The sequence below is a fragment of the Rhinoderma darwinii genome, chromosome 5 (genome assembly GCF_050947455.1).
Source record: "Rhinoderma darwinii isolate aRhiDar2 chromosome 5, aRhiDar2.hap1, whole genome shotgun sequence".
NCBI classification, from domain to species: Eukaryota; Metazoa; Chordata; class Amphibia; order Anura; family Rhinodermatidae; genus Rhinoderma; species Rhinoderma darwinii.
The window spans coordinates 309987618-310002065 of record NC_134691.1 but is presented as its reverse complement, the minus strand read 5'-3'; the positions used below and the strand labels follow the sequence as shown (position 1 = coordinate 310002065).

The following is a 14448-nucleotide window of genomic DNA, read 5'->3' as shown; positions in this document are numbered from 1 at the left end:
ACTCCTCTCCCTCACTGACTGCTCCCCACGTCCCCCCTTCTGCCCCTCACTGACTGCTCCCCACGTCCCCCCCTCACTGACTGCTCCCCACGTCCACTCCTCTCCCTCACTGACTGCTCCCCACGTCCCCCCTTCTCACCCTCACTGACTGCTCCCCACGTCCCCCCTCCCTCACAGACTGCTCCCCACGTCCCCCCTTCTCCCTCACAGACTGCTCCCCACGTCCCCCCTTCTCCCCGTCACTGACTGCTCCCCACGTCCTCACTTCTCCCTCAGACTGCACCCCACATCCCCCCTTCTCCCTCAGACTGCTCCCCACGTCCCCTCCTCTCCCTCATAGACTGCTCCCCACGTCCTCCCTTCTCCCTCAGACTGCACCCCACGTCCCCCCTTCTCCCTCAGACTGCTCCCACGTCCCCTCCTCTCCCTCACAGACTGCTCCCCACGTCCCCTCCTCTCCCTCACAGACTGCTCCCCACGTCCCCTCCTCTCCCTCACAGACTGCTCCCCACGTCCACTCCTCTCCCTCACTGACTGCTCCCCACGTCCCCGCCTCACTGACTGCTCCCCACGTCCCCCCTTCACTGACTGCTCCCCACTTCCCCCCCTCACAGACTGCTCCCAATGTCCCCCTCTCCCTCACAGACTGCTCCCCACGTCCCCTCCTCTCCCTCACTGTCTGCTCCCCACGTCCCCCTCACAGACTGCTCCCCATGTCCCCCTCTCCCTCACAGACTGTTCCCCAAGTCTCCTCTTTTACCTTTCACCTCTGCAGCCTCTTCCCGTCGCTTCTTTTCCCAGCATAGAGCAGCATTGGGGATAAGCCCCTCCTCTTCCTGTCCGGTCACGTGACATCTTTAAACCTCTCCACTCTAGCGTGTGTGGTAGTTTGTGAAGCCGGGCCGGCCGGTGTAGTGCTGGGATGATCGGGCAGTGTAGAGCCGGGCTGCTGCTGGGCCGGTGAGAGGCATTGTGTGTATCCGTGTGTTGTCATGACTTGTACGTGCTCATCTCCTGTCAGTCCTGGGAGAGGTGACGTGCGCGCCTGGCTGTAGAACTACATGTCCGAGCATAACCTGTGAGTGGCGGGTGTTGCTGGAACTTGTGGTTCTGTAGAGATAACCCGCGTGTTGTAATAGGTTTCTGTCTGGATTCCGTTTGTCCTGAAGGGCAGGATGTCCCGTCTGCTGTTCTGCCCTGTAGTGTATGGTCACATGTTTTTTTTATCCGTTTTTCTGTTTGTTTTTTGTTTTTTCATAACAGAAAATTAAAGTCACGTTGTGAACGCAGCTAAAAAAACAAACACAAAAAACACCTTCAGAAACCTGTCGCAGCCATTATTACTCTATGGGATCTGTTGTAAAATGTATCCGTCATGAATAATGTAACAATGGATCCCATGACGTCGCGCAAACACATTTCCTAACTATAAGGATGGGTTCACACACCCTGTTTACGGATGTAATTTGGGCGTTTTAGCCTCGAATTACGTCCGAAAATACGGCTCCAAAGCGTCGGCAAACATCTGCCCATTCATTTGAATGTTCTGTGCCGACGGTCATTATTAAAAAAGATGCCCACATCAAAGAAGTGCCTGTCACTTCTTGAGACGTAAGTGGAGCCGTTTTCCATTGACTCCATAGAAAAACCGCTCAAATTACGTCCGTAATGGACGCAGCGAAAAACGCCTGCACATGCCATTACGTCTGAAATTCCGGAGCCGTTTTCTCCTGAAAACAGCACCGTAATTTCAGCCGTAACGGAGGCTGCCGTGTGAACATACCCTAAGGGTAAATTGGTGCGTAAAGTGGCATCATCTACGAGTGCGCACATCTCCTACCAGAAGCTTAAAAGTGGCGGTGGGACAGCGGGCGGTCTGGTCGCCTAGGAGTCCCTGAGGCATTTCGGGGATGAATATCCGACATAGATAATTATTTGATTCCATCACCCGCCCTACAAGAATGTTACGAGTACCAGATAACCCCTTAGGGTATGTTCACACGCTGAGAGGCAGTTACGTGTGAAAAGACAGACTGTTAACAGCTGCCTCGTTTCACACGTAAAAGCTCCTCCTCGTAATTTACGAGGCGTCTGAGACGCTCGTAAACCTTGAGCCGTGCTTCATTGATTTCAATGAAGAACGGCTCAAATTACGTGGCAAAGAAGTGTCCTGCACTTCTTTGCCGAGGTAGTAAATTTACGGGTCGTCGTTTGACAGCTGTCAAACGACGACTCGTAAATAACAGGTCGTCTGCACAGTACGTCGGCAAACCCATTCAAATGAATGGGCAGATGTTTGCCGACGTATTGTAGCCATATTTTCAGACGTAAAACGAGGCATAATACGCCTCGTATACGTCTGAAATGTGGCCGTGTGAACATACCCTTAGGTTCCCAGTATATGAATGAACAGCGCCCATATAATACATACACGGACCGGGTCGCTACAGTGGATGGATTTTCACAATTCTTTTTTTTTTTTCCTAGTGCGTTATTTAAGAATTCCTGGAGATGGCGGACGAGTTCAGCAAGTGAAAGAGCGTTACAGTATAAACCCGGGGAAACTATCCATGGATTCACAGTACAGGAGGTGAGACGGCATCTTATTGTAATAACGATACTTTTTAATTATTTTGTTAAAGTTCTTGCGAAGTGTCCGCGGGTCGTGCATGCGCGCGCCGAGTCACGTGATCGTTGTATGGAATTTTTTTGCTAGAGCCCTCCATGTGGCTGCTGCACAGGCGTATGGGTTATCCTGCTAGTGCCGCACTACTGTAGGTTTCCTTTCAATGATTTTCTAATGACTGATTTCAATTTGGGATTAACCGCTACCAATCAGGTGGTGGGCAGCTCTTTGTAGGATTTAGCCCTTTTTGTGTTGACTGTCGTCACCTATTTGTGACAGAAGAATAGAAGTCCAGACCAGGCCGCAGATCAAGACAGAGTTTGAGGCAGGTTTGTCGCTTTTTACTTGTGACATTGTCGGCCAAAACGATGACCTTTACAGAATACCGCAAAAAGTAATTCAGGAAACTTCTATCTAAAATCACGTTTATAGCCGAGTCTATTACCATCTACTAGAAGCCCTATAGGAAATACTTCAGTGGGTGTTAACCATTATTCGGTACGTACCGCTGATTGCACTCCATCGTTAACTTTAAATTGGTGTCCCAAACGAGGATTTTGGCAATAGCAGCCGCTGACATATTCACTATAGGGCGTTTAAAATTTTCTTTAAGGGGTAGTACCCAAATAAGGGTTATATGGTCCTCTGTGATTGACCGCTGCTACCCCCACATGGCAATGACTGGGATCAAAGAAAATTTTCCTTCCAGTTTAACCAAAGTGTATAGAGTTGTAAACCCTACACCCCTGCAATCACCGGGACTGATGGTTTTAAGGAATGGCCCTGGGCCCTGGGCCTAGCAAAGGCCCCTGACCCTTTACTTTGAGAATACCTGTTAGGACATACTAAGGTATTCCAATGCATTCTAATAAAAAAAATGACACTAAAGTCCTCTTGCGAGATAAAACAAAATAAAGTTGAATAGAATCGTCCGTTACGAAAACATATTTTTTTAATAAAAGCAATTTCTATTAAGAAAACGTAAAAAAAATACACATATTGCGTCTCTTAGCGAAGCACGCGTACAAAAAATGTTCTTTCTCCCTCATTTGTAAATGCGATGGCATACATGATATTGAGGTTAAAAAAAAAACAAAAAAAACTATCCGTCTAGCCGAATTCTCAGGCCTAGTTCACAAAGAGTTTTTTGGCGCTGATTTTGATGCGGAAATCAGTGCCATGAAACACCACAAATCTTTCCCCGTTGATTTCAATGGGAGGCAGAGGCGTTGTTTTCCCGAGGCGGCTATTGACCGCTCGTTTGCCACGAGCCCTTTCTCTGAGCAGTTTTCGCCTCTGTACCTCCGCTGAAATAAATAGGAGTCAGGAAAAAAAAGTGCCGCTCGCTAGGAGCTGTTTTTGCTGCGGTTTTTGTATTTGATTCATTTAAAAAAATCACGGCAAAAAATGAATTTTAAAACAGATTTTTTTTCTGCCTGACAAAAACTTTTGTGAACTTACCCTTCAGTGTCTCCTGTGTGGACCGAGAGTGAGTTTTCTTATTCATTCCTATGAGAATTAGATTCTGTAGGATTCGACTAGTCAGATCAAGGGTCACGTGGTCCAATGGAAAGACCGGACGAGGGATGAAAATACAAAATGACGCGCTCAGTAACTTTTTTGAACCTCCGAATCATGTATCTCAACGCGTTTACAAACACGGGAGCAAATGGGTCTGACAAAGAGGACCCCCGGCGATCTCTAGGAGAAATTGGCATCAGCACTAGGGATTCTTTTTCACCTCAATGGTTGCATGGTCAGACGATTATAGTCATTGGCCCGTCATGCTGGCATCCATAAATAGCCAACAGAAGGCTGAGCGGCACAAAGTTTTCTTAGGGCCTGTTCACACCTGCGTCAGTGTTTTAGTTATTTTGCTTCATTGTAGGAGCAGAACAATGAAAATACCGGAAGCACTGATTCGGTTGTATGCCCGACACCATCGGCACCCGACGGAACTTTAACTGATTTTGTCGGTTTCCGTCATGGAGTCCGTAGTTTTACTGGAAATAATAGTGCAGCATGCTGCAGTCCGTCCACAGTCTAGTGGAAATGCTGCGGTCGGACAGTCTACAGTCTATTGTAAACGTTGTCGGCGGTCCGTCTACTGTCTATTGTAAACGTTGTCGGCGGTCCGTCTACTGTCTATTGTAAACGTTGTCGGCGGTCAGTCTACTGTCTAGTGTAAATGCTGCATTCGGTCAGTCTACAGTCTAGTGTAAATTCTGTGGTCGGTCGGACGGTCAGTCCACAGTCTAATATTTTTTTTCCTACTACAGGTGACTCCTGTTCCTGATTTGTTTCTAACTGCAGTAAAGCTCAACCATGAAGGCACGGGGGCAAAATATTTGCATGTTGCAAGAGAAGACTCCAATAACTTATTCAGGTATAACAGACGAGCTGTGACACTACCGCTCACTCTATACAGGAATCACTTCTATTCAGCCTGTGCTTTACAATCCACACTGAAGCACTTTTTCTTTTTTAGCCAGAATTACAGTGTAGTATAACTTTATATATACATTGCTCCCCTCATACAGGGTATAACTAACTGTATTTTTATGCTGTTATGTCTGCGTTCTTTTGTGGGTTGGTTAAGGTGGAGGTTCGGTGTCTATGCATTCAGAGGGAGATACTCATGCAGACATATGACTGGATCGTGGTGGCACAAGTGTGAGGCAAATGGCATGGATTGAGATTTTCTGTATATAGGATGAACCGCTTCCTAATATTGGATGGCCATTTACATGTAAAGACCCTATTTTATTACATTTTTTTTTGTTCCTACACAACAATACCGTCTCTCGATGCCAGTAGACAAACAGAAGTCTAAGTGCCGGGGTGGTATTTCTCTTCCACCATGCCAGACGTATAAGTTATTGTAGTGTACTGTGCTAGGAAATAATTACAAGACAGAGTGAACTCCATGTATATGCATGCTTAAAGCATAACACTATTTATGGTCCGCAATTACGAATCCATTCAATTTTATTAGCCGCGGACGCCTTTCTGTATCGCTACGGATGGGTGTCCGTGCCATAGAACTGTGTCGGGAATTATGGAGCGTGCCCGCAATCGCGTGCTGTGATTACGGGCATGGCCGTGTGCATGGGGCCTAATTGTCAGTTTTGCCTAAACTCTGCTGCAGAGCGGGCAGAGACCAGCTTGTATGATGTCTCCTATACACTGCCTACAGAGAGAAAAGGAGATCCTTCTCTCCTGTCTCTCGTACACCCGCAGCAGCAGCAGCATGGAGGACATTGTACAGTAGTACTGAGCAGTGTAGATGAGAATCTAGCACTTGGATGAGAGAGAACACTTACTAGACGCTGCAGCAGTGTCTCTCTGCCTCTGTCTACATCCAGCAGCTCCGTACCCTCTCTGTAGACTTCTATGGGCAGTGTGTAACCTCATCTCAGTGCTGCTGAATTTTGGCAGTGATTTGAGAGTGAATGATCAGTGCAGGGGGAGCAGGAGAAGTGGTTTCTAAATGGTGAAGGAGGTCATTTTCTCTAAGCTATATAACACGGTTTCTTATTTTCACATGTACTATTGATTCATGTGAAGGTTATTGAAACAGCAGTGACCCTTTAAGGAACTGCTCCACCTTTATACAAGTTCATCTAATTGGTCTGCCTGTGCAAAAATAATAAAGTATGTAATATGTATGTCTTCATACTAAAATCCAGCCTCATGCAGCCCACTGTAATAAATCAGGGGAGCGCAGCTTGTGACCGTGTCTCCTCACACAGGCTCCATCAGATAGGAGGAGATAACCGCTTCTGTTATGTTAACCCTCAGAGAACCTAAACCAAAATAAGTCTGTTAATTACAAAACTACCCCCCCCCCCCCCCCCCCAAGAAACAGAAAACCTCTTTTTTCTTTTTTTTTAGTGTACAGTTCCGGACAACTCCTCTGGACAGCACCGGAGTCCCACACATACTGGAACATACGGTTCTGTGTGGCTCCCAGAAGTATCCATGTAGAGACCCTTTCTTCAAGATGTTAAATCGTTCCCTATCCACATTTATGAATGCATTCACGGGTAAGAACACGTCATGTTCTCACGGCTGAGGTGTATTGTATGGATTCCACTCATCACATCCTGAAAGGTTTTCTGGTGCCTCGTTTAGGCCCTGTTCACATCTGCGTCAGGGCATTCCATTGTTCAGTGGAGCAGAACAAGGGAATACCTGAAGCGATGGTTCTGTTGCACCACCCACAGAACCCATTGACTCAATGGGTTCTGTCGGCTTTCCATCGGAGTGTCTGTGGTATTACCGGAAACAATATATTTCCAGTAATTTCTGCCAGATCCGTGACGGTTTATCGCAGATGTGAACAGCCCCTTAGTTTGTGAAATGTTTCTTTATTTCACATTATGCATGTTCCAATGTTGTGTAAATAAAGCTAAATGAGTTGTACAACTTTCCAATATACTTTGTGCTGGAGTTGTATCCTTTTTTCGGGGGAAACCATGCAGGATAGATGAAGTGTTACTATAATTCCGTTCTCTCACCCGATCTGATATCGAGCATGGAGAGCCGCGCTGGACACACTGGCTGGTACAGTTGCTGAGATAACTGCGCAATTCCTGAAGTCTTGTGTTTTTGCTTTTGATACTTTAGATATATTGGATATGATTAGATCTCAGAAAGAAGGTGTAGCTGCAATTATTACATAGTCATAGGCACTTTCTGTGCCAACTTATGGGGTCTCGGTGAGGCACCATATTCTCCTCTAAAAAAAAAAAAAACATGCCTGTGAGAGAGAATACGGCTTCTGATTAAACATGCCATCGTTTTATATTTTTTTTAATTTTTACACTCCATGGTTCTGTATGAATCAATATAAAATCGGAGGCAGACCTAGATCCAGTAAAGGGCCGATAGGAGGCTATGGGCGCCATATTACGGAACCTTACGATGCGGATACAGCCGTGCCTTTGAGGTCTTCCCAATAAAGGTAGTGCTCTAATTTAGAAAGGAATGTTTACAGGCAGCGCTGCCTGGGTTCTGTGGATACCGGAGAGAGGGGGAATTTTTATATATTTTTTATATACATATAGTTTACAAGCCTTCTTATTCTTAATAAAAAAATATAGATATATTATACCGGACAGACCCGGAGTGCTGATTTTAACAAGTGCCAATTCTCTCATTGTCTTCAATAATCAGTTCTAATTGTATTTTTGCAGCAAGCGATTACACGATGTACCCATTTTCAACTCAAAATGCCAAGGACTTCCAGAATCTCCTGTCTGTGTATTTAGATGCTGTGTTTTTCCCGTGCCTGAGAGAACTGGACTTCTGGTAAGAATAATTTAATAAGGATATAGATTTTTATCAATCTCTAATCCTAGTTTTATATATTAAATTCCTTTTGTTAATCCTTACAGGCAAGAAGGATGGAGATTAGAGCATGAAAATCCCACCGACTCCACTTCTCCTCTGATATTCAAGGGCATTGTATTTAATGAGATGAAGGGCGCGTTTGTGAGTAGTCTTTATTTTCATACTCGTTTCATTGCCAATATCTATTTAGAAGTCACTTAGTATTTTCTGCCTGTATATTGGGCATATAAAATATGTACGCAAAATTTTCAGACGATTGTTTCCTGAATGACTTGGTCTGTGAAGGTTGTCGTTTTGGATGAGAATTGCTTATGTTAAAAGGACAAATTGCTGATTGATCTGTGGCCTGGTCCGGACTGCCTCCGATATCTGTCGCACTTCTTTGTGTCCTGTAAAGGCAGCTGACCATCGGCAGACAGTTATCGAAGTTGCCTATGGGTATGGTCTGCTTTAGAATGGCAAAGAGTAATGATTAAGCTTATATTTGGTTTTACTTTTAATGAGGAAATAAAAATCATGGGCTTATAAAACTGTTTACTTCCCAGGATTCTTGTGGAGGAATATTGACAAGCCAGTGACACACAAAACAGCAATCATAGGGTTTGTCACTTTTTAACCCCTGTATCTGTGACATGGAAGAGACTTGTGTGACAGTCACAATCGCTGTGTACAATCTGCACCTTGTAGACGTAAAGCGCACATCCCCTTGTTTGTGTGGGTTTTCTCCGGCTACTCCAGTTTCTTCCCGAAATTCAATAAAAATCCATGGTAATAATTGACTTCCTAGGAAAATGACCCTAGTGTATATTTGATTGTGAGTCCCATTGGGGCCAGGGACTTATGTGAGTGATGACAATCTCTGTACAGCACTTTGGAATATGTTGCCGCTGTAAGTGCAACTTGAAATTAATAAAAAAACAATCCAGCTTGGCCCTTTTTTTGTGACATACTATTGAATTGATATTGGTATGTGTCTGGGCTGGGCATGTCGTCTATATTAAATTGGTTTGCAATGGTTGATCTACTCTGTATTATTTAATGACCGGAGACATTAGCAGGCTGCCCCGATATTGGTGCAACTCATGAAAATATAATTTTACTTTTTTAATATTATTATTATTATTATGGTTAACGTTTCTTAGAATTTTTACTTACATACATTTTTGTTTCCTTTAGACGGACAATGAGAGAATATTTTCACAGCAGCTGCAGAACCGGCTTCTTCCTGACCACACATACTCTGTCGTATCTGGAGGAGAACCCTTAGATATTCCAGATCTCACCTGGAATCAGCTGAAGCAATTTCATGCCACTCACTATCACCCAAGCAATGCCAGGTACAATATAGAAGCTTTAACATCACATTATACACCAAGCCGGTCTAGCAAATTCATAACTGTGTCAACTTGTATCCTAGGTTGTGGTCGCTATAAATTTCTATTCCAGAAATAAGCAGCTGTATAGAGAGGTTCATTTCAGCCTTTTGCTCTTTTCCGCCCTCGTGTTTACTTTAGATTGTTATTCTTATAGAGGCTGATTTTTATCTCTAGTTTTAATACAATGTAAAAGCTCATTCACATCTGCGTTCCGTGTTCCGTTGTTCTGCTCCATCGTAGGAGTAGAACAAGGAGAATACCAGAAGCTCAGGACCCATTGCATGACCGAAACCAACGGTGCCCAATGGAAGACATTGGCTTTAATGGGTTCAGTCGGGTCTTCTTCATGGTTTCCGTCATTTTGCTGGACAGAATAGTTTAGCATGCTGCGCTAATTTTTCCGGCAAAAACTGAATCTGACTAAAGCCTCCGACGCAGATGTGAACAGGGCCTTTATAAGGAAAAAATATTTTGCTTTAAATATGATTGTGGACTATTGATGCGTAGAGGATTTTATTTAGTAAGTAGTGTAGCCAGTGTCTTAGCTGGGTGGGTAACCGTGCCGTCTGACTAATAATGCAAAGTTGTTTTCCATGTTACATTTGCTTCTCTTCTGCAGATTCTTTACCTACGGGAATCTTCCATTGGAGCAGCACTTACAACAAATTCACGAAGATGCCTTGAGCAAGTTTGGGCACATTGATCCACGTACTGTGGTTCCCTTACAGCAGAGATGGGACAGTCCCGTAAGTTCAAGGTCTATTCGTTGTAATGTCCTCCTCTCTACTCAGAAAATGATGATTATTTTGTAACAAAACATTTACATGAATGTATAGATTATTTAGATTGAGGTAGCGTCTTCCTTTCCCTTCTGATGCAGTAAACATCTAATACATTATACATCTTTTAGGTTTGAGTGGGCATGTATCTTTTATATTATATGTTGCTTTCTGCATTCTTTTTGTATCCTTTTTCAGTTATGACCTCAATATACTTCTGTTATTCAATCATTGCTTTTATTGGTAAGGGCAACCCGAAAATAGAGCATGGAAACTACTGAGACTTTTCGATATTAAACGTATATAAGGAAAGTGCAGTATATGCAATCCCTTAACCCTTTCCCGCCCCATGACAAAACTACGTCATGGAGCGGGCTAACGTGCTGAGCCCGCTCCATACGCTGCAGGTGTCGGCTGTCAATAGATCCCTCTGCACTTAAAACCGTTAGGAGGGGATTGGCCCCCTCTAACAGCCAATCAGCCCCACCGCAACGCGCCAATGTTTGTCATGGCAGCCTGGGGGCCTAATGAAGGCCTCCCAGGTCTGCCTTCGGTCTGCCTCTGCTAAGCCGTGCCTATGGTCGGGCTTAGCAGAAGCCTGTAAAAATGACAATATACTGCAATACATTAGTATTGCAGTGTATTGTACCAGCGATCTAACGAAATATATTTTTCTTTGTAAAAGTAGTAAAACCTAAAAAAAAAAAAACTATATAAACCTGGTATCACCCTAAGGCTACATGCACACGTTGCGTATTTGCTGCGGAAAATACGTAGCAAAACCGCAAGAAATTCGCAGGAAAAAAACGCATTTGAAGGTGCGTTTTTTGATGCGTTTTTCGGTGGGGGTTTTACGTTTTGCTGCGTAAATCACAACGTTTTCATGCTCCTGGTTTTGCTGCATATCTCTCCAGAACAAGGGAGATAGAATTCGCAAGCGGAATCGCAAGGAATTGACATGCTGCGGTTCCGAATATACGCACCGCGGGTCAATTTATGTGCGGGAAAATACCGCAGCAGGTATGCGAGATTCCCTGGAATCTCATTGCCTATGCTGGTACTGTATTATGCTGCCTTTTTTGCCGCAAGCCAATACGCGCGGGCAAAACCGCACATAATACGCATTGTGCGCATTGACCCTAATCGTATTGAGCTGCAGAATAAAGTTAAGTTGTAATTTTACCGCATGGTGAAAGCCGTGAAAACAAAACCCAAAAAACAATGGAGGGATTACAGTTTTGCCAAAAGAAACTACAACTCTCCCCGCAAAATATAAGCCCTCACACCACTCCATTGACGGAAAAAGAAAAAAAGTTATGGCTCTCGGAAGGTGGGGAGTAAAAAACTAAAATGTAAAAACAAAAAAATGGTTGGGTCTTTAAAGGGGTACACCAGACACAAACCATTGTCACCTATCCACTGGATAGGTGATACATTTTCTAATGGTGGAAGTCCAACCATTGGGGCCACACTACTGCGACAACAAGTAATATGGATGGGGCAGCCGTCGAGCGGGGATGCATACTGCTGCTGATCTTGGAGTGACGGAAACCGCCAACACAGCTTTGCATTCATTATTTTGATTTTCCAATCTTCTAAAAAGCGAGATTTAGTTTAAAAAAAAACAAAAAACACTTAAATGCAAATTATATCCTTTGCAGAGAGAATATTGCGCCACGTGTGGATTGGACACCTTTACATCTGACAAAGCCAAACAGACGATGGTCAGCGTGAGCTTCCTTTTATCAGAGTGAGTATATGAGTTACTATAAATGTTTATAGATATCCGCATAATGTTTTTGAATAATATTTAATTTATCCAGGGAAATTATCCAACTTCTATGACGTAGAATTGTTTGCGAATGACCAGGGCGGGTTATCTTTCCTTCCTCTGGGTCAAATGGTCATTTTCCTGCTAAAAGTAATTACGTAACTTGAATTATGTGTTTCCTTTTTTTTTTTGTGAAAACGTGGACAATCTTGGTTAAATTCTTTTGCGCTGGCGTGCAGCTCTTGGAGTCGCTAAGTATAAGTTGCGCTAGTTCTGCAGTTTTACCTCAACTTGGCAGGTGATGCTGTGGAGCTTTAGTCAATGCGTTTCCCATCTTCTCTTTCTGACCTGGAGAACTGGCAAGCTCAGACCAGACCCTTTAATTAAACCGCACCCATCAGCAAGTCCTAAGCCAAAGATGGAGGAGATCAGGATGAGGTTGACTCGTCGTCTTGGTCTTTATATTACGATTCATGTCTAACGTGCAGAATAACATCTACATCACAATGCTGGAATATATGTTTGTATTATCCCTTACAGAAAGGAACATATAAAATAGGGATTTATGTCTTTTTTGCTTATTAGTATTACAGACTCATTTGAAGCATTTACATTGAGCCTCTTGTCATCTTTGTTGGTTGATGGACCAAATTCTCCTTTCTACAAAGCCTTAATAGAAGCCAAACTCGGGACGGATTTCTCTCCTGACACCGGGTAAGGCAACCTCTTTTTTTTTTTACTTTTTCTTTCTATTATTTCTCATTTTGTTTTACTTTTGTCACTTTGTGTTTTCCCTTCCTACTTGTTTAGTCAGTAGAATCAATTTCAATCCCTGACGAAAAAATATTTAGTTAAAGCAGATCTGCCAGTACGATCTGCTCCCCTAGTAAAAAAAAAAATATAGAAAAAAAAAAATGGTGCCCTTTGTGCAATAGCTCACTAAAAATAGACTAGAGGGGATCCCACCCCACATCCCATCCTTCACTAATAACGGATGTCCACTTCTGTACAGGCTTATATAGAGAGGAGGGTCCGCTCTTCCCCTCGTGAATACAGCGGACTCATAGGCTGGACATCGCTGTATGTTTTTGCGCCGTTTAGCATAACCGTTTAGCGAACCTGTACTTATAATATCCTGACCTTGCTATGGCATCAGATTTTAATACTAGTTTCACTTTAAAAGGGATTTTCCTAAAATATGCCATAAATGTGTAAAAGGTGGAGGTCTGCATCCAATCGGAGATTGAATATGGCGGGCCCCCCTCCCCCCATGTTTGACCGATAGGGTAGGACCTCCACCTATGACATTTTTTACATGGTCTGTCGATATGCCATAAATGCCTCTGCTGGAAAATCCTTTTAACTGTAAATAATTGATACATTGTAACGTGTTTGTCGGGGCCGCTGCTGCGGGATTGTGTTGTCTGTTGGACGTGTAGCAGAATGTTCCTGTGTATATATACGTTTTGGACTGTGTGTTTTCCTTGAAAATAAATCCAATTTGTAAACTGCTTGAGTTTGATGGAATTCTTTTTTATTTTTCTCGTTAATACTAGGTTTAACAATTACACCCGGGATACTTACTTCAGCGTTGGATTACAAGGAATAGATAAAGATGATGTCCAGTCTGTGAAAGAAATCATAAGTAAAACTATTCATGAGGTTGTTGAGTAAGTGTGACCCTGCAGTAAGGTGGGTGATGGATAGGGGTTTAGATACACCGCCAATCTTGGAAGAGGCCCTCCAATCCGGCATTTATGGCCTAACATAACTGTAAGATACAGGATCACCTGTTGTGAATATATCCGTAATCTTGCAGCTTTCTTGCTCTATTACTGCAGTACTTGTGCTTGCAAAGAGAATAACTGAAGTAAGAATGTGATAGCGTTTGGTATAAAGTGCTATTTATGTTGTTTTACCAAAGGTCCTTCTACCGTGGCGATGTAGGAAGTCTAAAGTTTTGTTTATAAAAAAAAAAAATATTTCAGTATTTATTCTGTTTTCACTTTTTTTTTTTTTTAGTTTGTTATTAGTCCAAACTGTAGAAATAGATCTGGGCGGCAGCCACTTTATATACATTGATCTATTGCTGCTAAGCGTAATTTATAAACATGACCAAGAGATTCTTTATTAACGTTTTGATCAAACCGTATAAGCTCACTTGCCACTTCAGGGCAACCTTTTTTCAGTGGTTCCCTACTCCTATTGGGTGCAGTATCGCATGGCAACCAATGCTGCCACAACATAGCACCTGCAGGGGGAGCAACCCATGAGCCCAACAGCACCCCTTTTGGCAGGTCAGGTTCACCCCCCCCCCCCCCCCCCCCATAGGTACAGCACCACAGCAACAGAGGCCACCACACAACACCCGCAACCAAGTGAGCATATAAAATAAAACCTCACAATTCCATCTGGTCTCTGTAAACAAACTGAGAGCCAATAAGTATAAACCCAAAGGCTGGGTCTAACTGCAAATGTACTGCGGCAACACGTGAAGTGGTGTGGTTTTTAAATTGACTACAGGGAAAAGCACTTTCATTG

The 14448-nt window shown here is 43.5% G+C and overlaps 1 protein-coding gene across 1 annotated transcript in view; it reads left to right on the top strand.

Moving 5' to 3' along the window:
• Positions 1-832: 832 nt before the first annotated feature.
• The window catches only part of PITRM1 (pitrilysin metallopeptidase 1), a 34775-nt gene continuing 21159 nt past the window's right edge, over positions 833-14448 (top strand). Inside the window, exons 1-11 of the mRNA XM_075827438.1 lie at positions 833-960; positions 2488-2590; positions 4906-5012; positions 6521-6672; positions 7825-7939; positions 8026-8122; positions 9158-9318; positions 9977-10103; positions 11798-11886; positions 12493-12621; positions 13464-13577. Coding sequence (XP_075683553.1) covers positions 923-960; positions 2488-2590; positions 4906-5012; positions 6521-6672; positions 7825-7939; positions 8026-8122; positions 9158-9318; positions 9977-10103; positions 11798-11886; positions 12493-12621; positions 13464-13577 — 1232 coding nt within the window. The 5' untranslated portion in view covers positions 833-922. The remainder of the gene's footprint in view (positions 961-2487; positions 2591-4905; positions 5013-6520; positions 6673-7824; positions 7940-8025; positions 8123-9157; positions 9319-9976; positions 10104-11797; positions 11887-12492; positions 12622-13463; positions 13578-14448) is intronic.